The sequence below is a fragment of the Carcharodon carcharias genome, chromosome 4 (assembly GCF_017639515.1).
Source record: "Carcharodon carcharias isolate sCarCar2 chromosome 4, sCarCar2.pri, whole genome shotgun sequence".
Taxonomy (NCBI): domain Eukaryota; kingdom Metazoa; phylum Chordata; class Chondrichthyes; order Lamniformes; family Lamnidae; genus Carcharodon; species Carcharodon carcharias.
Genome location: NC_054470.1, coordinates 33,975,729 through 34,003,552, shown reverse-complemented (window position 1 = coordinate 34,003,552; position 27,824 = coordinate 33,975,729). Strand labels below are relative to the sequence as shown.

Below are 27,824 nucleotides of genomic sequence, written 5' to 3'. Positions count from 1 at the left end.
GGAGGCTTTGAGGATGTCCCTGATTCCTCTGCCCTGGTAACCACTCTCCGTGACGAAGCTCGGATCAGAGAGCTTGTTTTGGCAATCGTATCAGGCATGCAGATGATGTGGCCCATCAACATAGCTGACTAACTATAACCAGTGCCACGATATTGGGGATGTTAGCCTGAGAGAGGACACTGATATTGGAACACCTATCCTGCCATTAAATTTGGAAGATTTTGCAGAGGCATTGCTGGTGATATTTACCCAGAGATTTTTGTCTGCTGTATGTTGTCCATGTCTGTGCCACATACAAGGGGGCATTGAGGTGCATAAGATAATGAGTGACCTAGATGTGGTAGGAAGGATGATTTTTCCTCAGCAGAGAGGTCAATAACAAGACAGATTAAAGTAATTGGTAGCGCAGTGTGTGTAGCTACATCACATGGGCTGCAGCGGCTCAGGAAGGTGGCTACCCAACATCCCCCCCCCCACAAGAGCAATTAAGGATAGGTAACAAATTCTGGTCTTGCTAGCAAAGCACACATCCCATGAAAGAATTAAAGAAGGATTTGGGTTAAGTTGAGAGATTTATTTCACCAATAGGGTGGTGGGAGGTCTGGAATTCTGTCTGAAAAGGTAGAAGATGTACAAAACCTAAACGCACATAAAAAGTACTTGGATATGCACTTGAAATGCCATGGCCTACAAGGTTACCAATCAAGAGCTGGAGAGTGGAATTAGACTGCATAGACTTTTCTAGGCTGACACAGACACAATGGACCAAATGGCTTCCTTCTGTGCTCTGGATTTTTATGATTCTAACAGAGACATTTGGATGGCAACCCGGGATGAATTAACCAAGGGTTACCAAGGCTATTAGTAGCATCCCTTGTTACTGTTTGCCTGTCATGATTCGCATTATATGATTGCCAATATGTGAAGCTGTTAGTTTTTATATTAAAAAACCATTATAACTCAATTTCTGCAGGAAATCGATCTTACATTTTCTTAACATCTCGTGTACATCCTGGAGAAAGTAATTCCAGCTGGGTGATGAAGGGAACTCTGGAATTTTTAATGAGCAACAGCTTGGCAGCTCAAAATTTGCGGGACTCCTATATTTTCAAAATTGTACCCATGCTGAATCCAGATGGAGTCATTAATGGAAGGTGAGGCAAGCCTGTCTACATTAAACTATTTTATATAATGTTTGTACAGTTTTAACAAATGCGTGTAAGAATTGATAGTTTTAATAGTTCATTTTCTAATTATTAATTATAAATAATTTAGGAAGATCTTCAAGAAAAAAGACATCTAGGAAACAGAGTATCTCCATTTCAATTACTTCTATTGACTCGACTTTCACCATTCCACATTATATAAATGCTCATCTATTCTAAGTTGTTAAAGCACTCTTTGTTAGTACTACTTTTCCGATCTCCTCCTATTTTATAAGTTTGCAATTGTGCAAATGTACATATGTGAACAATAATGGACAGCAAAAGACTTTGGTGCATCCAACCTGTTCTATACAACTGTGATACCTTAGTTGGATGCACTGTTAAGGTGACTTGGTCATTTTATAAGTTTCAGTGGACAGCCTTCAGCAGTGCAGCAGGTTCCTGTTCAGCTCAATGCAAAATTGTCCCATTCCACTAGGAATGAAATCTTCTCCAGAAATTGAATGATATTTTGCACTCACCTTTTACTTCGAAGATTTTCTGCCTTTCTTCAAAAGACCTGGTTGAAATGTGGAGAGAAGAGTGTCGGTTGGATTAAGCAGTGGGAAAGATGTACACAGGCACTACTTTTCTCTACTTTTCTCTTGGGTTACTAATAGTAGCTGTTTGGGTTACTAATAGCCTGACTGATTCATCTTCCATTCCATGAGTTTCATGGACAGTCCATGAGGATTAGCAGCCCAACCAGGAAAAGGGAAGTTTGCTCACAACAGACAGCAAGTTTCGAAGAATGGCATTTGAGAACCTAGATACTATACAAATAAAGATAGATATGACTAAGTTCCTAATTTAGGCAGCACGAGTTCTGGAGAAAATGTGGACTTAAGTTAACAATTTTTGAAATTACTAAACTTACTTTCTGAGGATCATAAAGATAATGATATTTTTTAAAAATGCCTGTGCAGTTATCTGGTTATAAATGGGATTGGCGATGATAACATCATCTTGCCTTTATGTAGCACAGTTAATTTGAAATGTCCCAATGTGCTTCATAGGGTGAGGGCATAAAAATATGTATGCCAAGCCAAAGAAAAGGAGCATTCAGGAAAGGTGATCAAAAACTTATTCAAAGAGGCAAATTTTAAGGAGAAGAGGAAGGTGGAGGAATTTAGCAAGAGAATTCCAGAGAGTAGAACCTAGACAGTTGAAGGCATGATGGCCAATAGTTGGATAAAGAGAAAGGGGATCTGTATTGGAGACCAGAGGTACAAAAGTAGAGTTAAGTGGTGAAGGTTGTAGCCCTGGAACAGGTCAGAATGATGAAGAGACTTCAGGATATGGGAGGAGTTGAACATACATATAAGAATTTTAAGTTTGAAGCTCCAGGAGATTAATGGCCAGAGGTGATGTACGGGCAAGACAGGGTATGTGCAACAGAGTTTCAGACGTGCTAGTTTATGGAGTCTGGAAAATGGGAAGCCAACTTGGAGAGAATTGAAGAAATTGAATTTTGAAGTGACCATGAGATATAGAAGGGTTTTGTTTTGTAGATAGGCTTATGAAGGTTTGATGGTGGGCAGTGTAATAGGAGTGGAAGTAGGTAGCTTTTTTGACAGGTTATGGGATTGGAAGCTCAGCTCAGAGTCACATATAATGCTGAGGAAGTCACACCATTGGATATTGAACAAGCAATCTGAAAACACAGTCATTGTAAGCTATTCAAACAGGGAGTTGCAATAGACATGGGCACTGATCTGGATAGTGACAATCTCTAAGTCCTTTCTCCTAAGGTCTTTAAATTTTAGTTAATAAGGACATAGGGATTTAAGGGTGGGATTTTTGAGGAAGAAAGGTCTTAAGAGAGGGAAGCAGTGCTTGAGGTGAGCAAACCATTTGCGGTATCACTTTGTGTGCATGAAAGAGAAGCTGAATGATCAAGAATTACTAATGAGGTTAGGAAGGAGGAGTTAGGCCACATAGATGAGATGAGTTTGGAGGGAAAAAAATAGAGATGGGAATTCAGGGCAAGAGTGATGGAGGGAGCCTAGAGAGGTTTGCTTTATTTCAAAGGAGAAATGGGGGAAGCATCTGGTTAGGTAATGTCTAATATGATAGAATTTACCTTGCAATTTGGGAGGAAAAAGCTGGAATCAGATGTAACGGTATTACAGTTGAATAAAGGCAACTACAGAGGCCTGAGGGAGGAGCTGGCCAGAATTGACTGGAAGATGAGCCTAGCAGGAAAGACAGTGGAACAGCAATGGCAGGAGTTTCTGGGAGTAATTTGGGAGACACAGCAAAAATTCATCCCTAGGAAGAAGAAGCATACTAAAGGGAGGACGAGGCAACCATGGCTGCCAAGAAGACAGGGACAGCATAAAAGCTAAAGAGAAAGCATACAATGCGGCGAAGAGCAGTGGGAAACCAGGAGATTGGGAAGCCTACAAAGACCAACAGAGGGCAACTAAAAAAGAAATAAGGAGGGAGAAGATTAAATATGAGGGTAAACTAGCCAGTAATATAAAAGAAGATTGCAAGAATTTTTTAGATATATAAGGGTAAGAGAGAGGCAAAAGTGGGGATTGGGCCGCTGGAAAATGACGCTGGAGAAGTAGTAGTGGGGAAAAAAGAAATGGCGGAGGAACTGAATAGGTACTTTGCGTAAGTCTTCACAGTAGAAGACATGAGTAACATTTCCAAAGAACAAGAGAGTTGGGGGGAAGAGGTGAGTATGGTGGCCATTATCAAGGAGAAGGTGCTAGGAAAACTGAAAGGTCTGAAGGTGGATAAATCACCTGGATCAGATGGATTGCACCCCAGAGTTCTGAAGGAGATAGCTGAAGAGATAGTGGAGGTGTTAATGGTGATCTTTCAAGAATCACTGGAGTCAGGGAGGGTCCCAGAGGACTGGAAAATCGCTAATGTAACCTCCCTGTTTAAGAAGGGAGTGAGGCAAAAGACGGGAAATTACAGGCCAATTAACCTGACCTCAGCCATTGGTAAGATTTTAGAGTCCGTTATTAAGGATGAGATTTCAGAATACTTGGAAGTGCATGGTAAAATCTGGCAAAGTCAGCATGGTTTCATCAAGGGGAGGTCATGCCTGACAAATCTGTTAGAATTCTTTGAGGAAGTAACGAGTAGGTAAGACAAAGGAGAGCCAATGGATGTTGGATTTCCAGAAGGCCTTTGACAAGGTGCCGCACAGGAGGCTGCTCAGTAAGATAAGAGCTGATGGTGTTAGAGGCAAGATACTAGCATGGATAGAAGATTGGCTGTCTGGCAGGAGGCAGAGAGTGGGGATAAGGAGGTCCTTCTCAGGATGGCAGCCGGTGACTAGTGGAGTTCCGCAGGGTTCAATGTTGGGACCACAACTTTTCACTTTATACATTAATGATCTAGATGAAGGAACTGAGGGCATCTTGGCTAAGTTTGCAGATGATACAAAGATGGGTAGAGGGACAGGTAGTATTGAGGAGGCGGGGAGGCTGCAGAAGGATTTGGACAGGTTAGGAGAATGGGCAAAGAAGTGGCAGATGGAATATAACGTGCGAGGTCATGCACTTTGGTAGGAAGAATAGAGGCATAGACTATTTTCTAAATGAGGAGAGAATTCAGAAATCTGGAGTGCAAAGGGACTTGGGAGTCCTAGTCCAGGATTCTCTTGAGGTTAACTTGCAGGTTGAGTCAGTAGTTAGGAAGGCAAATGCAATGTTGGCATTTATTTCAAGAGGACTAGAATATAAAAGCAGGGACCTGCTGCTGAGGCTTTATAAGGCTCTGGTCAGAACACATTTAGAATATTGTGAGCAATTTTGGGCCCCATATCTCACGAAGGACGTTCTGGCCCTGGAGAGTGTCCAGAGGAGGTTCACGAGAATGATCCCAGGAATGAAAGGCTTAACATATGAGAACATTTGAGGACTCTGGGTCTATACTCGATGGAGTTTAGAAGGATGAGGGAGGGATCTAATTGAAACTTACAGAATACTGAAAGGCCTGGATAGAGTGGACGTGGGGAAGATGTTTCCATTAGTAGGAGAGACTAGGACCCGAGGGCACAACCTCAGAGTAAAGGGAAGACCTTTTAGAACAGAGATGAGGAGAAACTTCTTTAGAGAGTGGTGAATCTATGGAATTCATTGCCACAGAAAGCTGTTGAGTCCAGGCCATTGAGTGTATATAAGACCAAGATAGATAGGTTCTTGATTGGTAAGGGGATCAAAGGTTACAGGGAGAAGGCAGGAGAATGGGGTTGAGAGACTTATCAGCTATGATTGAATGGCGGAGCAGACTCGATGGGTCAAATGGCTTAATTTCTGCTCCTATGTCTTATGGTCTTATGGTCTTATGTCTGAGTGCTTAAGAAATCCATGAACTTTTTGCACATGTTCTTGGAGATAACTAGCAGGGAAGAGAATTTAAGAAGGTGACTAGGATTAGAACCTGCAATTATTTTTGTCCTCAAGCATGATTTTAGAGCAATAGGTAGTATTGCTAGAGGAGAGTACAGCCTGGTGCAGCTTGATGTGGTCAAACTAGATCTGCTAATAGATGACTGAACCAGTTGTGTGCCAAGTACACTCAAGTTTGCCGTCTTGGATTTAAGGCAATAAAGGTGGAGGTGGTCTAAAAGCAACGGCAAGGATGGAATCTGCTGACAGGTTTGTTGAATATACTCTTGATAGCCAATTGTTGAAGAAAGAAACCAGAACCAGTCTTTACTTGGGGTAGATCTATTCACAGAGTAAAACATATCAGGTATATATCTCTTGTGCCAGTAAGTGTCTCTTTATATGTGCTGAAGTAACCTCCAATCAATGCCTTCCATCTGTACACTTAACCTCAGTTGTTACAATTAACAATAAAAGCATCAAAGTGGTGGTGATTGTGCTGCAGAGATGTTGTGGCATGTACGAGATTATAGAACACAGCATTGAATTTCTGATTTTCCTGGAATATAAAAATCTCATGAAAGAATAAAGATCAGTCATGAACAATGAATGTAGGATGTAAAATTGAATAGATATTTTAGCTTTGTTTACTTTATCTTAAAGTGTCTCTCTTTGGAAGATTAAATGGATGTACAGGGAGTTAAAGGTGGAGCATTTCTTTCTATGGCAAAACTTGACATAAAAGGCTTCCTAGTTATTTCATTTTTCTGTATACTCTGTTTTGTAGCCACCGTTGCTCCTTAAGTGGTGAAGATCTTAACCGCCAGTGGTTAACCCCTAACCCTGAACTTCACCCAACGATTTACCATACCAAGGGCTTGCTGCAGTACCTAGCCAGTATACAACGTACTCCTCTGGTAAGTAGAAACACTAGAGCTCTTTAGCTCCAGTTAGAAATAATATTAGATTCTATCTCAGTTCAACTTTCACATATAATTGGGAAAAAAATCCGTCCTCTGAGGCACAAAAATCATCTTTAGTAGCACTGCTTTTTAAATTCTGCACCTTCCTTTCATTAACTCTCAGAGCTCACGTTGAGGGCTGGATTTAGTGCTACCGTCACAGCACCCAGAAGTCAGGGATCTGGCATGGGTTCACGGTAAACCCAATTACATTGCAGCCAAGCTCATTAAAATGAGTGGGCTTGCTGCCAGATCGCATGGCAGGGGACAGCTTTGATGTTGGGAAGCCTGCATCACCTGATGGCCGCGCAGGAGCTGATGCCATATACAAAGGGAACCCATCCCTGTGTCAAGAGTTGGAAATTGTCTTGCAGACTTTCCAAAATAGCTGTGCAGTTTAAGGCTCCAGCATCTGAATTTCTGTTGCTCTAGCACAAAAAGACCTTCTGATATGCAAGGAGAAATTCCACCAAAGTCTCACAAGATCAGTGGGTTCAACTGAGGTCTGAGCTGTCACTGTTCAGCCAGCTCATCCCCTTCATTGGAGGATGAAGACAGGTGGGGTGCGTGATTCCCATGCTGCCACAAACTCTCTCTTTCCTTGCAGGCTGTCTCTTAAGGGTCCAATTCTTAAAGACTCAGATCTGCGCTGCCACTTTAAGGGATGGCCCCTCTGCACATCAGTTGTGCCCTGCCCCTTTAAGTTTTGGTCCCAGTACTTTTAGGTTCTGCATTTCCTGACTGAGACTCAGCTCCTCAGTGTCACCTAAACATGTTTTTTTATAGAAGTTGTCTCCGAGATAGATCTTGTGCCCTGTGACTCAGTCTCCAGGAAGTCCAAAGGACTCTCACAGTGAGTCATGAAGCCACATATAAGTAGCCAGTTTTCAGTGGGTGGGTTATTGAAAGAACATGAGTTTCACTAAATTTGGGTGGCAGGATTAGATTGCATCGAATTGTATTTAAATTATATGCTTGTGGGCAATTAGACAAATCAATAAGCTTCCCACTGCTAAAATATGCGTTTCCTGTTTTGTTACCTTTGTACCTCTGGCTGAAACGCTTACAGTTTTCCTGCTACTGGGAATCCGCACGGCCTTCTGCACAATTCTCTGTGCCCGCCTGCTATTTTGGCTACTCCAGTGAGTTCCACAAAATCCAGCCCTGAATGTTTTGTCTGAATCGTACATGATTAAAAAAGAGTTTTTCACCAAAAGGTTTAGTTCCATACAGTTCAGCTATTTTTTTTTTAGTTTTGTAACACCTCGCAGTTCTATTGGCAAATTCAATCTTGGGTGTGTCCATCAGTGCCATTATTTTCATGCTCTTTGCAAATCTTTGTAAATTTAAAAAAAATATTTTTGAACTAGAAATTGTTTTTCACCAAAGACGGGCTGCTGTTTTAAATCATTCAAACTCAACTCTAGCTTGATAAATCAAGCATATCTTGTTAAAAATGAACTAAGTACTACAATGAAGTTTGCTTAATCCCAGTATCTATTTTACTACAGCAGTTATTTTTAACCAAGCTATGTGAATACTTTATCATAACTGATTCATATCTCCTGTGGTATTATAACAGACGTTAGAAAGAAATAGAAGCAGTTCCAGGCCATTTAGCACTTGGAGCCTGCTCCACCATTCAATAAGATCATGGCTGATCTGATTGTGATGCTAACTTTACTTTCTTGCCTGTTCCCCATAACCTTGACTCCCTAATAGATCAAAAACCTGTCTGCTCAGCCTTGAATATTTTCAATGACCCAGCCTCCACTGCTTTCTGGGGAATTCCAAAAGTTAAGAACTCTCTGAGAGAAGAAATTCCTCCTCATCTTAGTTTTAAATGGGAGACCCTTTTATTTTGAAATGCGCCCCCTAGCTCTTGATTCTCCCACAAAGGGAAATATTATCTCTACATCTACCCTGTCAAACCCCCTCAGAATCCTATATGTTTCAATAATATCATCTCTCATTCTTCTAAACTCCAATGAGTATTGGCCCAACCTGCGCAACCTTTCCTCATAAGACAACCCTTTCGTCCCATGAATCAATCTAGTGAGCCTTCTCTCACTGCCTCCAATGCATATCCCGCCCACTTAAAATAAATAGACCAAACTGTACACAGTACTCTAGACATGGTCTCAGCAATGCCCTGTACAGTTGTAGCAAGATTTCCTTACTTTTATACTCCATCCCCCTTGCAACGAAGGTCAACATTCCATTTATCTTCCTGATTACTTGCTGTACCTATATGCTAACTTTCTTGTGATTCGTTTACAACGGCACCCAAATCCCTCTGCACCACAGTATTCTGCAGTCTCCCTCCATTCAAATAATTTTCTGCTTTTCTATTTTTCCCATCAAATTGAGCAAACTCAAGATTTTCCCACATTACACCCCATCTGCCAAATTATTTTCCCACTCACTTAACCTATCTATATCGCTTTTCAGACTCTTTGTTCTCACAATTTGCTTTATATCATCAGCAAATTTGGCTACAATATGCTCTGTCCCTTCATATCTCAGGAAGACAACATTCATCATCCTAACCCTGCTACTCGTCCAGTGCCTTCACTGTTGCCCGTCAGTCAGTCAACCCATGCTGAATGATGCAATCTGTACTCTGCTTTCTAGGCTCATAACTGCTTGAGATGTTCCTCCTAGACCACCTGCACTCTCCTCCACTGAGAGCCATGAGCCTCCTACCAGCCATGCTGTAGAAACTAGGGTAGCAGAAGAGCAGATAAGGGCAGGTGGAAGATAGGCACTATAGGAAAGCACAGGGGTGACTTTTTTAAGCAATATGGCATTATTTCTTTCAGAGTTAGTTTGAAATATTTATTTTATGGTGGCTTTCGTTTTTGCATTGTGGCCAAGCGGATGTTGTGCTGGTCAGTGACACAGGAATATAACGAGTGGGTGGTAAATGTGGAATTGGGGTTGCAGTCAGTGGTATTGCACCCAGATGACCTCTTCACTAGACAGCTAAGCAGAAGGGGCTGTCTAGCTTGTTTCCTCTCTTCATCTTGCTCTTTCTCATCTTACTAATCACTCTGTCTGCTTCTCTCTGGCAAAAGAGAACAAAGTATAGTTAATTCTGACTGAATAGAGACCCTAAGTGACCTCCTTTATGTAAATGACAAGCTTTGCAATGTTGCAAATATCCCTGGCTTCAGCCTGGTAGGAACCATTCGCAGTTCATCACCAAGGTCACCTTCGTAGCCCTTAGTATTGCGGTCCTTGCCCTACTCTGTGAGGATGTCCTTACTAAATTGCACATATTTTACACATTGGACTGGATTGAGAGGGGCTTAAAGTTTGAAACATGTGGTTCCCGACTCAAGACTGCATCCAAATTGCCAATATTCTGCTTTAACTGAGGTCTGAAGTTGAGCGGGTAGCCAACCCAATCTGTGGAGGTGGGTTGGAACTTGATAATGAGGTTGAAAGCTTCAACTTTAACTGCTGTCAGCCACTTTCTCAGAGCGTCAGAGCAAGGACTTGGTGAACTCAGGAGCTAAGTGTCTTCAAACCGATGTATAGGTAGGACAGTACCGTCTGAACCCCATGGGTGGATATGACCTCCTGCGAAGAGCCCCTCTTCCCCTCTTGCTCCTTCTCCTCCCAGGAGTTTGTTTTGCTCTGTGTGGCCTCTGCTTATTCTCCGAGTGATTCTGTTTTCAAAGATGAATGCATAGAATTGCATCCATGTCTGGGAGTGTGTTTTATGTAAAAGCCTTCAAGTCAACAAAAAATTGTTCAGCCACAGCAATCCATGTAGACACTGGCAACTTGAAACAATGATACAAACCACCAAAGACTAGTAGAATTGTATCAGCAGTGAGAAGAAGTCAACCAGCAACTAACCTGTAAGTATTTTAAATAGCACTGGTGGAGGGTCCTTCTTGCTGCAGAACACAAGTTCAACTGAATGAGATTACAGGACCGTTAAACTACAGAGTGGCACCAAAGGTGTAAAATCAGCCTCGCCACCGATTGACATCATATGCCTGCTGTGCAGACAACTGGTGGTTGTTTCCTGCATCCACACTAACACCCTCACCAATATGGCATCTGGGGCGATTCACCCTAAACATGTGTGTCATGCTGCAAACGCTGTTTTGGAGCTCCAAGGGCACTTGAGCAGCCCAGAAATTGGGTGGCTAATGAGCCAAGTTTCTTGTCCAAGATACTGTATAGATATACATTTCCAAGGCAATGGTCACAGTAGGTTAAAGGGTGTTGGGGTGATGCTGGAAACATACTTGCATTTAAAGGATCTGGCATGAAGTTTTAAATGATTTGTTCAGACTCTCTTTTTGATTCCTGGAAAATATAGTTTTCCTGACTTGATGCAAGTATATAAAGAAACGTATTTGTTCACAGTTACTTCACTAAATGTGTATGTAATATTGGGAAGAAGGAAGATTCCGGATTCTGTAACTGCACAATTAATTTTTTGGAATAAAATGGCTTATTATAGGAGATGAGAGAAATGTATTCAATTGCTGATCAGCTTTTGTAAGAAAAGAAGAATTGGAAACTGGGACAGGTGAGTTGCAGAGGAGCCATTTCTGTGCTGAGCCTAAGTTTGTGGTTTAATTAGTTTTAATTGGGGAAGTGCAGGAGCGGGTGCGCCCCCGACTGGGGGCACGTCGCTATTTTACGTGGCTGGGCCAATTAAGGCCTGCCCAGCATGACATCTGCCAGGAAGCGCTATGCACTCACTGTGTGGGCAGGGGGGATTCCCTCAGCCAGGATTGTGCTCTTTCGTGCATGCACGCAACAGAGCGCACTGATCTCTCTGAGGCTAAGTGCTGCCTCAGGGAGATCAACTCCGAATTAAAAATTGTAATACAGATGATAGAAAAATTTCCCTGACATGTCCTTTCATGTGACACTGTCACATGAGTTGGGAAATGTCCATAACTTTTTTTGAAACCGTTACTAAAAATTTAAATAAGCTCATGAAACCTCATCCCGCCTGTGGATAAGGTTTCATGCTTTTTCTGAAGCCCACCAAAGCTCCTGGCCTGCCCGCCAACCATAAGGTTGGATGGGCAGGTCAGTTAATGATTTTAGTTAGTTTCTCAATGGCCTCAATAGGCTGTTGACAGGTCGGCAGGCGCACAGCTGACTCAGCTGTGCCCCCGCCAACCTGACAATGGAAATGACATGGGGTGACGTTGGGTGGAACTCCTGACGTCACCCTGCGTCATTTTACACGTCGGCGAGCGGGTCCCGTCCCCACTCACTGACGGGAAAATTCTTCGCTTGAAGTCTGAGATGGCTGCTTGCATTTTGTATTGTGCAACGTTTTAAATTTGTATGGGAGATCTGAGTTGGAGTGCAAATGATTCAAGAATCTTATGTTGTTTGAATAAAGTGCTGTGGAGTCTGGGTGGGTGGAGGTTACGCTATGAATGTAGCAGACTGTGGAACAAAAAACTCAGTAAGTCCCCGTCAATGGAGAGGAATAAAGGGGAAATGTAACAGATCTGTAACAACAAAGCCTAAAGTAAAATATGACTATAATTTCTGTTAATGTACTGAGAAGATTTTCCTGCTCCTGAACCTGAGGATATTAGCTCATCTTGACACTGCAAGTATAGAAAAAGTGAACATTTATAAGGGCAAAAACCCATATTCTGTGCCATGGTGATTAAATAACATTCAGAGCAGAAATAGGCAACTCCTCCCCTGATGGTCGACCATTGCTGACTGCAGAGCCCTGACCTCTGAAATTCCTTGCCCAAATTTCCTCATATCGACTTTTAAGATCCTTCTTAAAACCTGATTATTTGATGACTCTTAATAGCTCATCTTTTGGCTTGGCATATTCTTTTATGATTTGATTTCCGAAGCACTTTGAGACATTATGGTATATTGAAGTTGCTATATCAATGCAAGTAGTTGTTGAAGTCAGGTATCTGCACTCCTCTAATTCTGGCCTCTTTTCTGCATTCCCCATCATATTTGCTCCACCACTGTTGGCCGTACCTCAAATTGCGTAGGCCCCAAGCTTTGGAATTCCCTCCACAAATCTCTCTGCCTCTATCTCACATTCCTCCTGTAAGATGCTTTTTAAAACCAAAGCTTCGACCAAGCTTTAGTTACCTTACTGAAAATCTCCTTCTGTGGCTCGGTGTCATACTTGTTTTATAATGTTCCTGAAGTGTCTTGGGATGTTTCATTACGTTAATGATGCTATATAATTATAAATTTTTATTGTTGAAGTCAGATTTCTTTCTGGAGGTATATTTTAACAAGCGCATAAAAGAGTAACCCTTTAAAAAAAATGTTATTTACATTTCCATTCATCTTAACAGATGTATGGCAGATTTAATGTACTGATTGTTAATGTTGGGTTGATGTTCTTGTCAAAACATGAAGTCACCCACAAAGCACCAACAGATCAGTTTTTTTTGCCATTACAAAGGACAGTTTTCCATTTTTTTAAAAGAAAGTGTAAGAAAGAGATACTTGAAATTAGTGAAATCTTGTGGTTTAAATGGCTGAAACTTTGCTCATATTTTTATCAACTGACCTCTAATGTTTTTAACAAATCTCCTTTTTACCCACTATTTTCTTAATTGTGAACAGAGATATTGGCATGAGCGTGGAGCATTTGCAATGCTCAAGTAGTTCCCATAATATGTAAATTAAGATATAATATGGCTTTACGTGTTCTTTGTAATGGACCTTAGGAGCTTACAAGAAATGTTTTTTGCTGATATTTTATGAGAGAAAAGCCATAGTTTAAAAACTACTAGGACATTTGGTCCTCCCAGGAGATAACTACTTAACAACTAACATAGTGACTACTGGAATCATAAATTATAAATATGTCACACTGAATTGTATTGTTCTATGGCAGAGTATTAAGCTTGAAGTAGTTCTTGTTGACAGTTTGTGTTTTCTTTCTTGATTTTCTTTCCTGATTATATATATATTAGTAATTTCATTTCATTTGTAAAGAGACAGTTATAATGCTTGTAATAATATAAAGTGACTTCTTCATTATTCACTTTTTTATTTAAATTCACAGCATCATTTGCAAATGTATTTAAGTTTATCATTTTTTGCAAATATAAAACTAGTAGATTTTGTGACAGCTAATAATAGTTAGTTAAGCACTTCATTTTGTGTTTAGCTAACATTCTTTTCTCTAGAATATACTTCTATGTTACCTTCTCCCATGTGCCCCCATTCACCTTCTCCAATCCATTGTTTGATTAGGTGAATCCAACCGTACAATTAGGTTGGATAAAGCCAATACTAAATAAATTATAAGGAAAAACTGAGCAGGTCTGGCAGCATCGGCGGAGAAGAAAAGTGTCACGAGGACTCGAAACGTCAACTCTTCTTCTCCACCGATGCTGCCAAACCTGCTGAGTTTTTCCAGGTAATTCTGTTTTTGTTTTGGATTTCCAGCATCCGCAGTTTTTTGTTTTTAACTAAATAAATTATTGTAGTTTTACACCTAAAAATCTACAAAGTAACTGAATTTTTTAAAAGATGCAAAATTTAATTACATTTAAACAAATATTCCAGTTGATAGAACCAGAAAGAGGAAAATGTACTCTTAAAATATTCATGATATCACGTCCAACTTCCTATATGTCTCGCTGTAAAGTTCTCCTTTTTCTGAATTATTTTCTGTCTTGCTCTTTACTGGCCTGACTCACTGGCACTATTCTGCATTGTGTATATGTCAGAGGTTGCCTGTTTCTTTACATCTGTCAGCATATTACACATCTATTATCCTTTATCCGAAATCTTCGATGTGTTTTGGATTTCAGATAATTTCGGTTTTTGAATGCCGCGTATAAGCCTTGGGCCCACTTACATTACAATGGCTGAAGCCTAGTCTAGCTATAGTCTGAATAATAAATGCTTGGTACCTGTAATAAGTTCCCACCTGTGGCGCCATCTGTGATCCTGCTTGTAGGAGAAGGGGTTTACAAGGTAAACAGTGCAGATAAACAACTAGACTTCCTGTGCTAAAGGTCAGGCGTCGGCTCAGGTCAGACACTTTCTGTGCTAAAGGTTGGGTGTAGCCGGCGAGGCTCGTGTCATCTTGGGTCATGTCAGCTTGGCTTGGGTCAGAAACTTCCCATGCTAAAGGTCATCGAGGTTGAAAACAAGTGCAGTTTTTGGATTTGTTTGGATTTCCGGAAAAAGGATAGTCAAGCTGTATTTGAACCTTCATGTTTAGGCTGGAAGCAGCTGTTAGTGAATATTGACCCATAGATTGAGGAGATCAGGATTCAGCAGCAATATGAGCAAAACTCCAAGCCAAGTAGGGAGAGAGAAAAAGGAGCTTTGTATAATAGAAATACTAGACAGCATGATGACAAGGCACATATTTTTTCCAAAAGCTTCTTGATGATGATTAAACTAGGTCATCAACAGTGACAGACTTTAATGTGGAAACGCCATTTTAAAGTGTTTAAATAGGCAGCTTCAGTGTTCAATTTGATATAATAGATGTACCAAACATATTGTCAAATAAAAATATGGGTTTGCAGAATTTTATATAGAAAGATTCTAAATATACATGTACATAAGATTTAGGAGTAAATCCTTGCCTTAGTGCTATAAATGCCCATTTGAGTATTGCTGAAAAAGAGACATGTCTAAGCTTTTTGTCTTGCACTCATCAGGACACTCACAAAAATATAGATATAAAGGGGAAATCAACAATTTATACCTAATGTGAGGAGAGTGCTGATTTGGTTGACAAGTGACATTGCCATGGAGAATGTACCACTATGATGACTGACAGTGAACTATCAAGCATCGTGAAAATGACGACCTTAGACCTGTTCATGAGTTTGCGTGATGTATAGCGTGAAATAATCTGACCAAGGTAACCCAATTTCAGCATCAAGCTTGTATGGTGAGCAAATGCCTCAAGATTGCTGATAAAACCAATCTTATAGCATGTGGAACTGTAAGAATCCCAACACATATATTGACCGGTGAAGGTAGACTGTGGTAGAAGATCCCTTGGCAGATTTCTCAACTAATACGTCAAGGAAGGGGAGTTCATTTGACTGTTCCATTTCATAGGTGAATTTGAGCACAGGATGGAGCCCATTAAGACATGTAAGGAAACTGTTACAAGCAGCTGCAGATTTAAATATAGCAAACGTATCATTCACATATCGGAAATATGCGAGGGGTAGGAGGTTAGATGTCATTCCATTGAAGACACATTTCTTATGGAACTCAACAAAGATGTTAGCGAGAACTGGGCCTAGAGGGGATCCCTTGGCAGCACCATCTATTTGGGCATACATGGTGTCATTGGGCAGAATTTTCTGCCTGTCGGGCAGGCGGAGCAGGAGCAGCCGGGGGCGGGCATGGACCAGATTGGCGCCACGCCACCATTTTGCACGGGCAGGCCAATTTAGGCCCACCCAGTGCATTTCTGACTCCCTTGAATAGCGGGAGTGTGTGGGCTGCGGCGGGCGTCCAGTAGCGACCCGACAGTCTGTTTAAAGGTAGGCCTGGCAGCCTCCTGTAGGCTGCTCAAAATGGCCACTTCCAGGTCACACTGCAGGAGGTTGGCTGAGCAGGACACGCTTGAGGGAAGGGCTCGAGTAGGGCAGGCTGCAGGGTAGGCCAGCGGGGGGCCAATGTGCCCCTCGCTTTTCTGATGACTGCCTTGCTGCCCTCCTCGAGGAGGTGGCTGCACGGCTGGAGGTGTTGGCCCCCCAGGATAGGAGGAGGGTCCCCCCCGGCCGCATGACCAAATGTGCCTGGGAGGAGGTGGCGGAGGTGATGAGCTTCCGCGACGTGGTGCGGTGCATCTGGATCCAGTACTGTAAGTGCTTCAATGATTTGTTGCGCTCTGAAAGGGTGAGTACCATGTTGGCATTGGGCATTTAACCCAGCAGGTAGCCTTAGCCTTTGATGGGCCCCCCCCCCCCCCCCCCCCCCCCCCCCCCAAGCCTTACTATCATGACTGCATTGAATAATGTTGGGCATTTCTCGTATGCTAGGTGGGCAAGCAGATAGTACCCATGCTTACATCAGCCTGAGTGGTTCATGCGGAGATGGGTTCTCCCCCGCACCATGTGTTGCTCTTAGTCGCTCATGACTCGTCTGGGGGCAACCTGCGAGAGATGCAGCTAGGCGCATACTCAGAACTCCAACACATGTGCTATTCAGGGTGATGAGATTGTCAAAGGGGAGCCTCAAGGTCTCGTGGCCAAGAACCATCTGCTGCCTTCGAGCTGCAAATAGTTGCACTTCCTTGCTATGGGAGCAAAGACCGTGTGTTTCCTAAAGTGATGTACGCAGAATGTGTCCAAGGTGGCCATTGTGTCGGCGGTGGGGGGGGTGGGGTCGGAGCAGGCGAACTATCTTTTTGTGACTGATCAGCAGTAGCAGGGAGAGGAGGCACTGGAGGCCTGATATGGCCCACTGTGGTTAGGGTGCGGGGTGCGCATGCAGAGTCCATGTGCAAATTACCACAATGAATGGTCTCTGTTTTCAGAAGAAGAATGCTCACGTGCTTGAGAGCATTCGAGGACCGGAGGTGGCCAGGTCCAGCTCATGATGTTAAGCCATTTAGTGCAGGCGGCTCTGGAGCTTGAGAGGCGCCATGCGCCCAGGCCAACTGGTGTCGGTGAGGCTGGGGTGGAACAGCCAGGCATTTGAGGCCAGCAGTGACATCTGCTATGTCCTCCCAATATCCATAGCAGTGATGATTGTTTGATTTGTAATTGTTGCAACATTGCTCAGTCACAGACTGATAGAGTCAGAGGTGTGGATCATAGACAAAGGTCTCTGGGCCCTTCTAAGATGCGCGCGTCAAGCACCTTCCAAAGTCGCCTTTTCCCATTTCCCACCACTATCCCCGTGGCCTTGTATGCCATGGCATTGCAACTGCACACCCAAATACTTATTACATGTTAGGAGGGTTTCTGCGTCCACCACCCTTTCAGGCAGTGCGTTCCAACACACTCTGTGTGCAAAAGTTGTTCAGCACATCACCTGTCAACCTCACCCCTTACCTTAAATCTATGCCACCTGGTTACTCATCCCTCCACCAAGGGGAAAAGGTCCTTTCTGTCGACCCTATCTATGCCCTTCATAATTTTATAGACCTCAATAATGTCACCCCTCAATCTCCTCTACTCCAGGGGAAATAACCCCAGTCTATGCTATGTCTCCTCATAAGTGAAACTCTCCAACCCAGCCAGCATCCTGGTCAACGACCTCTGCACTCTCTCCACTCCAATCACATCCCTCCCATGAAGTGCATTTCAGAACTGTAAGCAGAACTATAGTGTGGCCTAGGCAGCGTTTTCTGCACTGAAACATAACCTCCCTGCTCCTATATTCTATGCCTCAGCTAATAAAGGCAAGTATGACATTTGCCTCCTTAAACATCTTATGTACTTGCCCCGCTACCTTAAGGGACCTGTCGATGTGCGCACCAAGGTCCCTCTGATCCTCGTTACTTTCTACGGTCCTACCATTCATCGTGTATTCCCGTGCCGTATTTGTCCTGCCCAAGTGCATGACCTCACACTTATCCACATTACATTCCATTTGGTGTTCATCATCCCATCTGACCAGCCCGTCTATATCTGCCTGTAATGTAAGGCTATCCTTCTGACTATTTGCCACCCCACCAATGCTCGTGTCCATAGATTCTGGAAGGTTGAGCGCATAATGAGCCGGGGGAAAGGGATGAAGTGTGTCACTGTGTGTACGCTAACTGATCCGCTGCCCTTGTTGTTAATTTCAGCATCATCAGAGCCTGTCTGCCAGGAGGAATTCCTGATGCCCCCTCTCACACCTGAGGGCCCTCAAGTGTCACCTGCGTCACACCATTTCTGCAAGGCAGGCACCAGCGCAGATACTAGCACCTCGGTGGGCATTGCAACATCGGCTAGTGTCCTGGGGCACAGTGGAGAGGGCACTTCACAATCCCTGGAGGAGCTGGCCGAGACAGAGAGTTCCGATGGCGCCAGCAGTCTGAGGACTGCAGGGGACCAGGCACATGCTCAGTCGGTCTGTGATGATGTGCCTCTGGAGTTGTCCGCGACGCAGCAGCTGCAGGAAATGCGGCCGGGTGTGCTGGAGCATCTGGGAGTGTTAAAAGAGAGTATACTTCGCTTGGTATCTGTGGTGGAGGATTCCATGCGGAGCATCACTGATGCAATGAGCCTCATGTCAGAGCGTCATACTTCCTCTGTGGAGAGAGTGGCAACTCTCGTGGGGGGCGCCTCCAGGAGAACAGTCAGGTTCTCCTGGGGATACGTTCGGACCTGCAAGCCCTCACAGCACCAGTGACCACAGCTGGTCACTGCCAATGTGGGAGATGGTGTGGGCTTCAAGCTTCCCAGCTTGTTGCCCATCCATCGCCAGTGAGCAGGGAGGTCTGGGGATAACTCTTGTCACCCAGCAGCCGTCTATCATGTCGGCGCAGCGACTGTCTGTCGTATCTGCAGGCTCCTCTCACTGCACTCTGGATGAGGGCCACACCTGCTCCGCTCCTCTCCCAGTGACCGCTTTATTGGGTTAATGCTGTGATTACTGGCGGGCCCAGCACAGGGTCCACGGGCCAGAGGATGACTGCCAAAGTCATCGAGGCCAACAGGATAGCAGAGTTAGCAGGCTGTCTCCGATGCCACTCCAAGCGATGGGGTGACACCAAGACATAGCACCTGCAAACGAAAGTATAAGGCACCTTAGGCACACCAGGGGTTTCTCACTGCTGCTTTTGTGTTGTCCCTAGATTAGGGACTTATTATTTGTTTCTGCTTGAATAATGTTTTGTTTTGACTTGGTGAGAACTTCTGATGGTGAAAATTAAAACCAGATTTGTTACCATGGCTGAGGGTGGCTCCTTTGTTCTGCATTTGTATGTTTTACATACATGTCATGAGTGTTTGAGTGGACATTGAAGTTTATGCCCAAAGCCCTTAGTTGTAGCTGATGACCTGGCAGATTTAGCACTTAAGTGGCGGGTATGGAAGTGTCAGGCAAGGCTGGTCCTGCAGATCCATTTGTGTGGAGCTAGCTGAAGCTTCATTTGATTAAAGTTTCCTGGATGTGCCTGCCTCCTTGGTGTAGTCCCAGGTCAGCGTTTAGCCCCTCATCATTCTGCTGTGCTTCCTCATCCTCAAATCAGTGCTGGACTCATCGTGTGCAGCCGCATCCACTGCGTCCCCCCTTTCCAGCGCAAGATTGTGGAGTGCGCAGCATGCAACCACTATCACTGACACCTGATCTGGGCGGTACTGGAGTGCGCCCCCTGAGCGATCCAGGCATCGGAAGCGTATCTTGAGAAGACCGATGGCTCTCTCCACTACAGCCCTTGTGGAGGCGTGGCTCCTATTGTACCGCTGCTCAGCTTCTGATATTGGATGGCGGAGAGGCGTCATAAGCGAACTTTTGAGGGGATAACCCTTGTCACCCAGCAGCCATCTATCAAGCCGAGTCGGAGCACTGAAGAGCCCCGGCATCTGGGAGTGTTGAGGGTTTAGGCTTTGTGGAAGCTGCCTTCGTGCCTTGCAGACTGGTAGTATCTGCATCCTGTGATCACACACTATCTGCACGTTCGTGGAGTGGAAGCCCTTCCTGTTGACGAAGGCACCGGGGTCACCTACTGGCGCCTTGATGGCCACATTTGTGCAGCCTATTGCACCCAGGACGCGGGGGAAGCCAGCAATGGCCACGAAGCCTCTGGCTCGCTGTGCCTGGCTTGCCTGGTCCCAGCGGAAGTGGATGAAGGTCAATGCGCGCCTGAACAGAGCGTATGTGATCAGCTTGACACAAGTGTGCACAGCTGATTGGGAAACACCGCATAGATCACTCACTGAGCCCTGGAAGGAACCAGAGGCATAGAAGTTGAGGGCAACTGTGACCTTCAGAGCCACTGGCATGGGGTATCCACTCACACAGTTAGGAGAGATCTCAGGGTCAATCATCTGACAGATGTAGTTGACTGCCTCCCTTGACAGTTGGAGCCTCCTTCGGCACTGCACCTCAGTCATACTGAGGTAGCTGCTTCACCGCCTGTATACCCTGGTAGCAGGATAATAGCGTCTTCTGCGGCCCCCTTCCACCTTGGACTCCCTCTTGGCCCTGCGCACCTTGTGTATGCGCCTATATTCCCAAAGGTGGCTCTCCTGGAGGCTGACTGTGCACTCCTGGACTCCTCCTTATTCTATCCCTCCCTTCCTCCTCAGAGGAGCTACCTCCAGTGGACGTGTCAGAACCCATACCCAGGCTAAGGGGAGGCCTCTGGAAAGCTGCGGGCCTGATAAAGATTATTGACTGCAGAGTACTGACCTGAAGGTTCAAAGTACACAGCAAGCTGTTGGAATTAGTTCTGAACTGCTTCAGATCATACAGGCAACTTTAAAAAACTTTCTGCAATAAATACTCTCAGACCAGATTGACCACCCTACTGAGCCTTTTTATCCCACCTGTGGATGGGTTTGATTAAAAATCCTCTTACCTGCCTGCCCGTTGCGCCCATGCACCGACCCAAAGATCGCATGGGCGGCTGAAAATCTCTGTTGATTGACTATTTACGTGCCTTAACTAGCCCGCTAATTAATGGCAGGTGCGCATCGAACTTCATCACGCATCCACCCAGTGAACTATCACGATGGTGCATGGTGACGTGGGGGTGCTCATCCGACATCACCACGTGGCATTTTACATCAAACAGAAAATTCTGGCCATTAAAACTGAACTGCACAAGTTGCTGAGTTCATAAGTTCAATGAATACTGATTCATGCAATGGTGGCGTGTCTAGATCACCTTGATATAGTGCTGCAGCACAAATATCTATGGCTTCCTTAAGTGGAACATGGTGAATAAGCTAGCAATGTCAAATAAGCACATGGACACAGCATTGCTAACAATACGCAAGTCCTCTTTGGCTTTCGCAAGTGTGAAGGAATCCTTCACCGTGTATGTGGGAAAACTTTGCCAAAACTGGTTATAACAATTCGCCTAACCATTTGCCAATTCATTTTGTGCAGTCTTGGTCATAGCTAAGATGGCAGGTAGAGGGACATCACTTGTCTGTGTCTTGGGGTAGTCCATATATGCACAGACATAGCAAACCATGAGGATGAACCCTGTCATAGATATCACATGATAGCTCATCGCTCACCACAGATGAGTAATGTGGTATATGAACTGTCAGTCACCATCAGTGGTGCATTCGCCATGGCAACATCACTTGTCAACCAATCAGCACTTTCTTCACGTACGGTATAAATTGTTGCTTCCCCCCTTTATATTGGTATTCTTGTGAGTGTCCTGATGAGTGCAAGATGAAAACCTTAGACATGTCTCTTTTTTCAGCAATACTCAAGTTCTGTACTATCAATTGAATAAATGCCCATTTCTGAGGTGAGAAGTTAAAAGGTTCAGGTGGCACTCCAGACAGCCCTAGCAAATGCAGACTAGAATATGCTCTCCAAATACTGGGTTAACACCTGACAGTCACTTGTATCTGAATAGAGTGACCACTAGCTCAGTGATAGTATTCCTACCTTTGAGTCAGAAAGCTTGGGTTTGGGTTCCACTTCAGACAGCCCCAGCAGACTGAAATTGGAACACTGATTGAATATTTGGTTGATATCCAGCAGGGTTACTTGCATCCATTTGATATAGGACTTTTTAGCCTTGGTTGCATCCCACCAAAAAGAAGTTATCCTGAAGATGAAAACCTTGAAAAAGCATTGTGGAAACCACCTCTGAAACTCCTCTGTAATAGGTGGCTCTAGGATTACATGTGACTTGAGTTAGGACCTGGCCAAAGTCAGAGCGCAGTACGATGGATGGATAAGCAGATTTCCTGTGGTGTTGCTTAAGTTAAGTTAATGATGCACTGTTTCAATATAGTCTGGAGTGTTATGCCATATTATGTGCAATCTAATGTAATAAAATGGAGTTGACCTCTATAAAATCATTAAGTATAGAGATCAGTTTAATTAATGTTGGGTCACGTTAGTAAATGCTTCCTCAATTTCAGGTTGCACATCGAAAGCACGATGTCTTCAGGTTAACTTTTGTCTGTAACAAAGTGGTGCCTGGAGCATGATGATGGTATGTGCTAGCTATGCTGTTTTACTATCTAACTAGCAGATCTCTAATGATGTTGAACATGATGATTTGTTTCACCTTATGATTTTTTTGCATATTCCTTGAACCACTTTTTCTCTCAATATCACAGGCTTGTTTTTCTTATCTCATGGCCCTTTTTTTATTCCTTCATGGGATGAGATTGTTGCCGGTAAGGCCAGCATTTGGTGCTCATCCCTAATTGCTCTTGAGAAGGTCGCTGCCTTGAACCACTGCAGTAATCTGGCGTAGGTGTTGTTAGGAAGGGAATTCCAGGTTCAAGTCAGGATGGTGCATGGTTTGGAGAGGAACTTCCAGGAGGGTGGCATTCCTGTGCATCTGCTGCCCTTGTCCTTCTAGGTGCTGTAAGTTATGGGCTTCGAAGGGTCTGTTAAAGGAACCTTGGCGAGTTGCTGCAGTGCATCTTGTATATGGTGTACATTGCTGCCACTGTGTGTCAGCGATGGACAAAGTGAATGCTTAAGGTGTTGGATTGGGCACCAATCAAGTGGGCTGCCTTTTCCTGGATTCTGTCGAGCTTTTTGTGTGTTTTTGGAGCTGCACTCATTCAGACAAGTGGAAAGTACACTATAACACTCCTGACTTGTCCACCTACATCAACAAAGGCACATGAGTTGGAAATTGGGAGATAAGTTAGTTGCTGTAAAATTCCCAGCCTCTGACCTGCTCTTGTAGCCACAGTATTTATATGACTGATCCAGTTCAGTTTCTGGTCAATGGTAATCCCCAGGATGGAGGATTCAGATGGTAATACCAGGGGTGATGGTTAGATTCTCTCCTGTTGAAGATGGACAACTGTTCTGAGGAACTCCTGCAGTGATGTCCTGGGCTTGAGATGATCGGCCTCCAACAATCATAACCGTCTTCCTTTGTGCTAAGTATGACTCCAACTAGTGCGGATTTCCCATTGACATTAGTTTTGCCAGAGTTCCTTGATCTCACACTCAGTCAAATGCTGCTTTGATATCAGGGCACCTCTCACCTCACCTCTGGAATTCAGCTCTTTTGTCCATGTTTGGACCAAGGCTGTAATGAGGCCTGGAGCCACATGGCTCTGGCAGAAGCCAACTGAACATTGATAAGCAGGATAATGCTATGTAACTGCCACTTGATAGCACTGTTAACAACAGCTTCCACCACTTTGCTGATGGTCATGAATAAACTGACGGGGTAGTAATTAGCTGGATTGGATTTTTCCTGCATTTGTGGACTGGACGTACTTGGGCAATTTTCCGCATTGTTAGAAAGATGCCAATGTTGTAGCTCTACAGCTTTTCTAGAAGTGCAGCTAGTTTTGGAGCACTCTTAAGTACTACTGCCAGGATGATGTCAAGTCTCAAAGCCTTTGCATTGTCTTCCAATGTCTATCATAGCCTATCCAGTGTCTTTTCAGCCATTTCATGATATGGATATGATGTGGAGTGATTCAAATTGGCTGAAGACTGGCACTATGATGCAGTGGATCTCAAGAGGAGGCTGAGATGGATCATCAGCTTTTCTGACTGAAGATGGTTGCAAATCCTTCAGCCTTGTCCTTTGCAGTGACGTACTGGGCTACCCCATCATTGAGGATGGGGATATTTGTGGAGCCTTCTCCCCTAGTTAGTTGTTTAATTGTTTATGATTGACTGTGGTTGACTGATCTGCTTGTGACTACTGTGCAAAAACCAGAGTCTGAATGGTGAAGTTCTGTACAAAGATTACGTTTATTAAAGCTAATATTAACAGTATAAGTATGATAACGGGAAGCAATTATACAACCTGGCTACCCTGAAATCATAAGCTGATCAGACCTCAACTTTCAGCAACAATTCAAAGACCTGAAGAGCTTTAAAATCCTCCAATTGCTACCCTATATTCATACGCAATATATCTGGATCGAATAACGTCCTTAATCAGTGTTCTGTTGTTAAATTGCTGTTATCTGTAAGCTACCAGCTCATTTGATTCCCATACAATAATCAGCAAGTCCAACCACTTCGTCAGGAGCCAGAGGAATAAGTCAGGAAAGCCCAGTGTCTAATATCTACAATCAGGTCGCAATCTTCCCTAGAGGCTTGAGTGTAAATCCCACTTCTGTTGCAGGCCATAATCTTCCAATCCCCCTTAGATACAGGGGAGGGGCCGGAGGACTGTAGCATTGTAAATGTTGCACCCTTGTTCAACAAAGGATGCATGGATAAGCCCAGCAAATACAGGCCAATCAATTCAACCTCTTGAAAAGTTTTAGAAACATAATCCAGGACAAAATTTATAGTCACTCAGACAAAGGTGAGTTAATTAAGGAAAGCCCACTCAGATTTGTTAAATGCAAATTGTGTTTAATTAACTTCATTGAGTTTTTTGATGAGATAACAGAAAGAGTTTTTGAGGGTAATGCATTTGATGTGGGGTGCATGGACTTTCAAAAACCTTTTGATAGAGTGCCACATGATATGTTTCTCAGAAATATTAAAGCCCATGAAATAAATGGTACAATGGCAACATGGATATAGAGTTGGGTGAGTTACAGGAAATAGAGTAGCTGTTAATGAAAACAAAAACTGCTGAAGAAGCATAGGTCACACAGCATCTGTGGAGTTAATATTTCAGGTTGAGATTACCTTTCATCAGAGCTGAAGAAAGGTAGAAATGTAAGAGTTTATAACGCAGTGGAAGAGGGGAGGGGCGGAGGAAGAACAAAGGAGCAGTATTTGTAGTTGTGAATGATTGTATACCTTTCTCCAGTCTGAAAAACAGTGGGATTTCCCCAGAAGTTTGTACTTAGGACCATTGCTTTTCTTTTAGTCTATATTAATGGCCTGGGCACACTAAGCACGATTTAAAATTTTGCAGATGAGACAAAACTTGGAAGGATTGTGAACTGTGAGGAGGATAGTGATAGGTTTCAAGAGGACTTAGACAGACTGGTGGAATGGGCAGACACGTGGCAGATGAAATTTAATGTGAAGATGTGCAAAGTAGGAAGAATGAGGAGAAGCAATATAATATAAAGGATACAATTGTCAAGTGGATGCAGGAACAGGGATCTGGGGATATATTTTATACAAATCATTAAAGGTGACAGGACAGGTTGAGGAAGTGGTTAATAAAACAAATGGAATCCTGGGCATTTTCTGATTTTATTTTAGATTTACAGCATGTGCAACATTTTGTTTTTGTGTTTTTATGATTTCATCTCCTTGATAAATATTTTATTATTGAGATCTGTGAACAATCTGCTTAATAACCAAAACAAATTAAATAGTAAGCAGGACTACTGTGAAAGTGGTAAAGAAATGTTCAGGACACAGTAGGTCTGGAACAGCTGGAAAAAAAAAAATTAGATTAAGTGGAGGGCAAGAGAGGTAAGCATGGTTGGAGTTCTGGGTTTGAAGGCTGGGCAACTGGGAGGTGTCATACAGAAGATGGCAATGCCACCTACTGTTCCAAAGTAACAAAGAGCAACATTACAGTAACAAAAGCAGAAAATGCTAGAGACAGCATCTTGGATACAACACCCATAGACGGATGTGACACGTTAACATTTCAGGCATTGCTCTCAACTTGTTACATTCTCCACAGGTGTTCTGCTCGACTTACTGACTGTTTCCAATATTCTCTATTTTTGCTTCGAATTTCTCGCATTCATAGTATACACCTTAGTGTTACCCTTTCAAAGTAATGTGAGCATTATTTCAGGTACTATTAATTGTTACAAGGAGTTAACATTGGGTCTCTAGTTGATCTAATGTGCCTGAACAAAAATGGACGCATTTATGTTGGATTCCACGTTTACATCCCGCCTGATTTTTAGTTATGTTGAAGTCAGTCAGTAGAGCGTAAAATCGGATAGAACGTAAATTGTGTATTTGACCTGTAGGCATCTGTTCTCACTGGCCACTTTAGGCGAGAATCAGGGTCTAGTTGTCTAAAGGTGTAATGCCATTATGGCACAGGAAATAGGACAATGTGACAACAGGAAGTGTAAACAGTTGCAAGAATATTAATTCAAGATTAACACATTTTCCATGGTTGGTCAAGGTGTATCAAGTGATGCAATATTTCTGTCATCATAAATATATATTTTAATATGTCAAGTATGCAGCTGCAGAGGCTATGTATTTAATGGTCTAACAGGCTCATGTCTCAATATCCAATTGCAAACGGAAACATTGCATGTGATCACTGAGAGTTTAATTGCCTCATGAGGGAACTTTGCAGATTAGAATTTATTCATCAGGTTTAGGCTGCATTTCAGTGAAGCTGAGCATTTTATGATTTTGTATCTGTGTCAGGATATGACATCTCTGGTAACCAAATGTAAAATCCATCTTGACTGTTTAATTGAGGAAGCCACTATCCTATCGAGGTAAAACATTATCATCTGTTAAACATTGTTGCATTTTCAGGAGTGATGAGTAATATTTATTTATAACAATTAGATTTTAAGACCTTAAAAGGACAGGACATTTTAAATACATCTTATGGTAAGTTATTTACCTTGTAATTATGTTAGATGTTTGTTCACATTTCTTTTTAATGTCTGATCATTTTCTTGTTGCAATTATTAATAAAGCTTTTGTTTGTCATAGAGCAGAAAGATGGCAACAACATTCTGTCCACTATCTTTACTATTAAAGCTGTGTTAGATCTGAAAAATCTGTTAACATGAACTTCCATTATAGATTCTTTGAATTGTGCTGTAAAGAAATGCTATTTCCGGTACAAATCTAAGACTACTGCCTTTGAATAGCATTCAAGTTCATTCCAGGTAGGCCTGTCGTTGGTAATATGGGCAAATATTTATTTGGAAGCGCAACGGTCTGATTCCAAAAACATGTGAAACTTGTGCTGACTCACACATGCTAAACTCTCAATTTTCTAGAGCATTTCATTGCACTAAAGAATTGACCAGAAACTAGGCATTTCCATATACCAGTCAGGGAAATCTTTGTCACTTTGGGTTAGTTGTGTTTGCGCACAACTGGATGGTAGGGTGGAAGTGATGGATGCCTGGCAGCCAGTGTTTTGCCCTAATCTTTCAGCCAGAAAGATCTAGCAAATTCATTTTTGTGAGCATATTCTTTGTAATTAAGAAATGTTCCCCTTTGGTCCTGCCACGCAGCTTTGTTGTCTTTTTCTGCCATTTAATTAGCAATGTTAACTTCACAATGGATAAATTAGTTCC

The 27,824-nt window shown here is 43.1% G+C and overlaps 1 protein-coding gene across 8 annotated transcripts in view; it reads left to right on the top strand.

The window, feature by feature from the left end:
* agtpbp1 (ATP/GTP binding carboxypeptidase 1) overlaps positions 1–27,824 on the top strand; it is a 330,484-nt gene that overhangs the window by 235,813 nt on the left and 66,847 nt on the right. For all 8 annotated transcript variants that reach the window (XM_041185725.1, XM_041185724.1, XM_041185729.1 and 5 more), the window contains 2 exons: positions 974–1,154; positions 6,348–6,477. In XM_041185725.1, the coding sequence (XP_041041659.1) occupies positions 974–1,154; positions 6,348–6,477 (311 nt within the window). The remainder of the gene's footprint in view (positions 1–973; positions 1,155–6,347; positions 6,478–27,824) is intronic.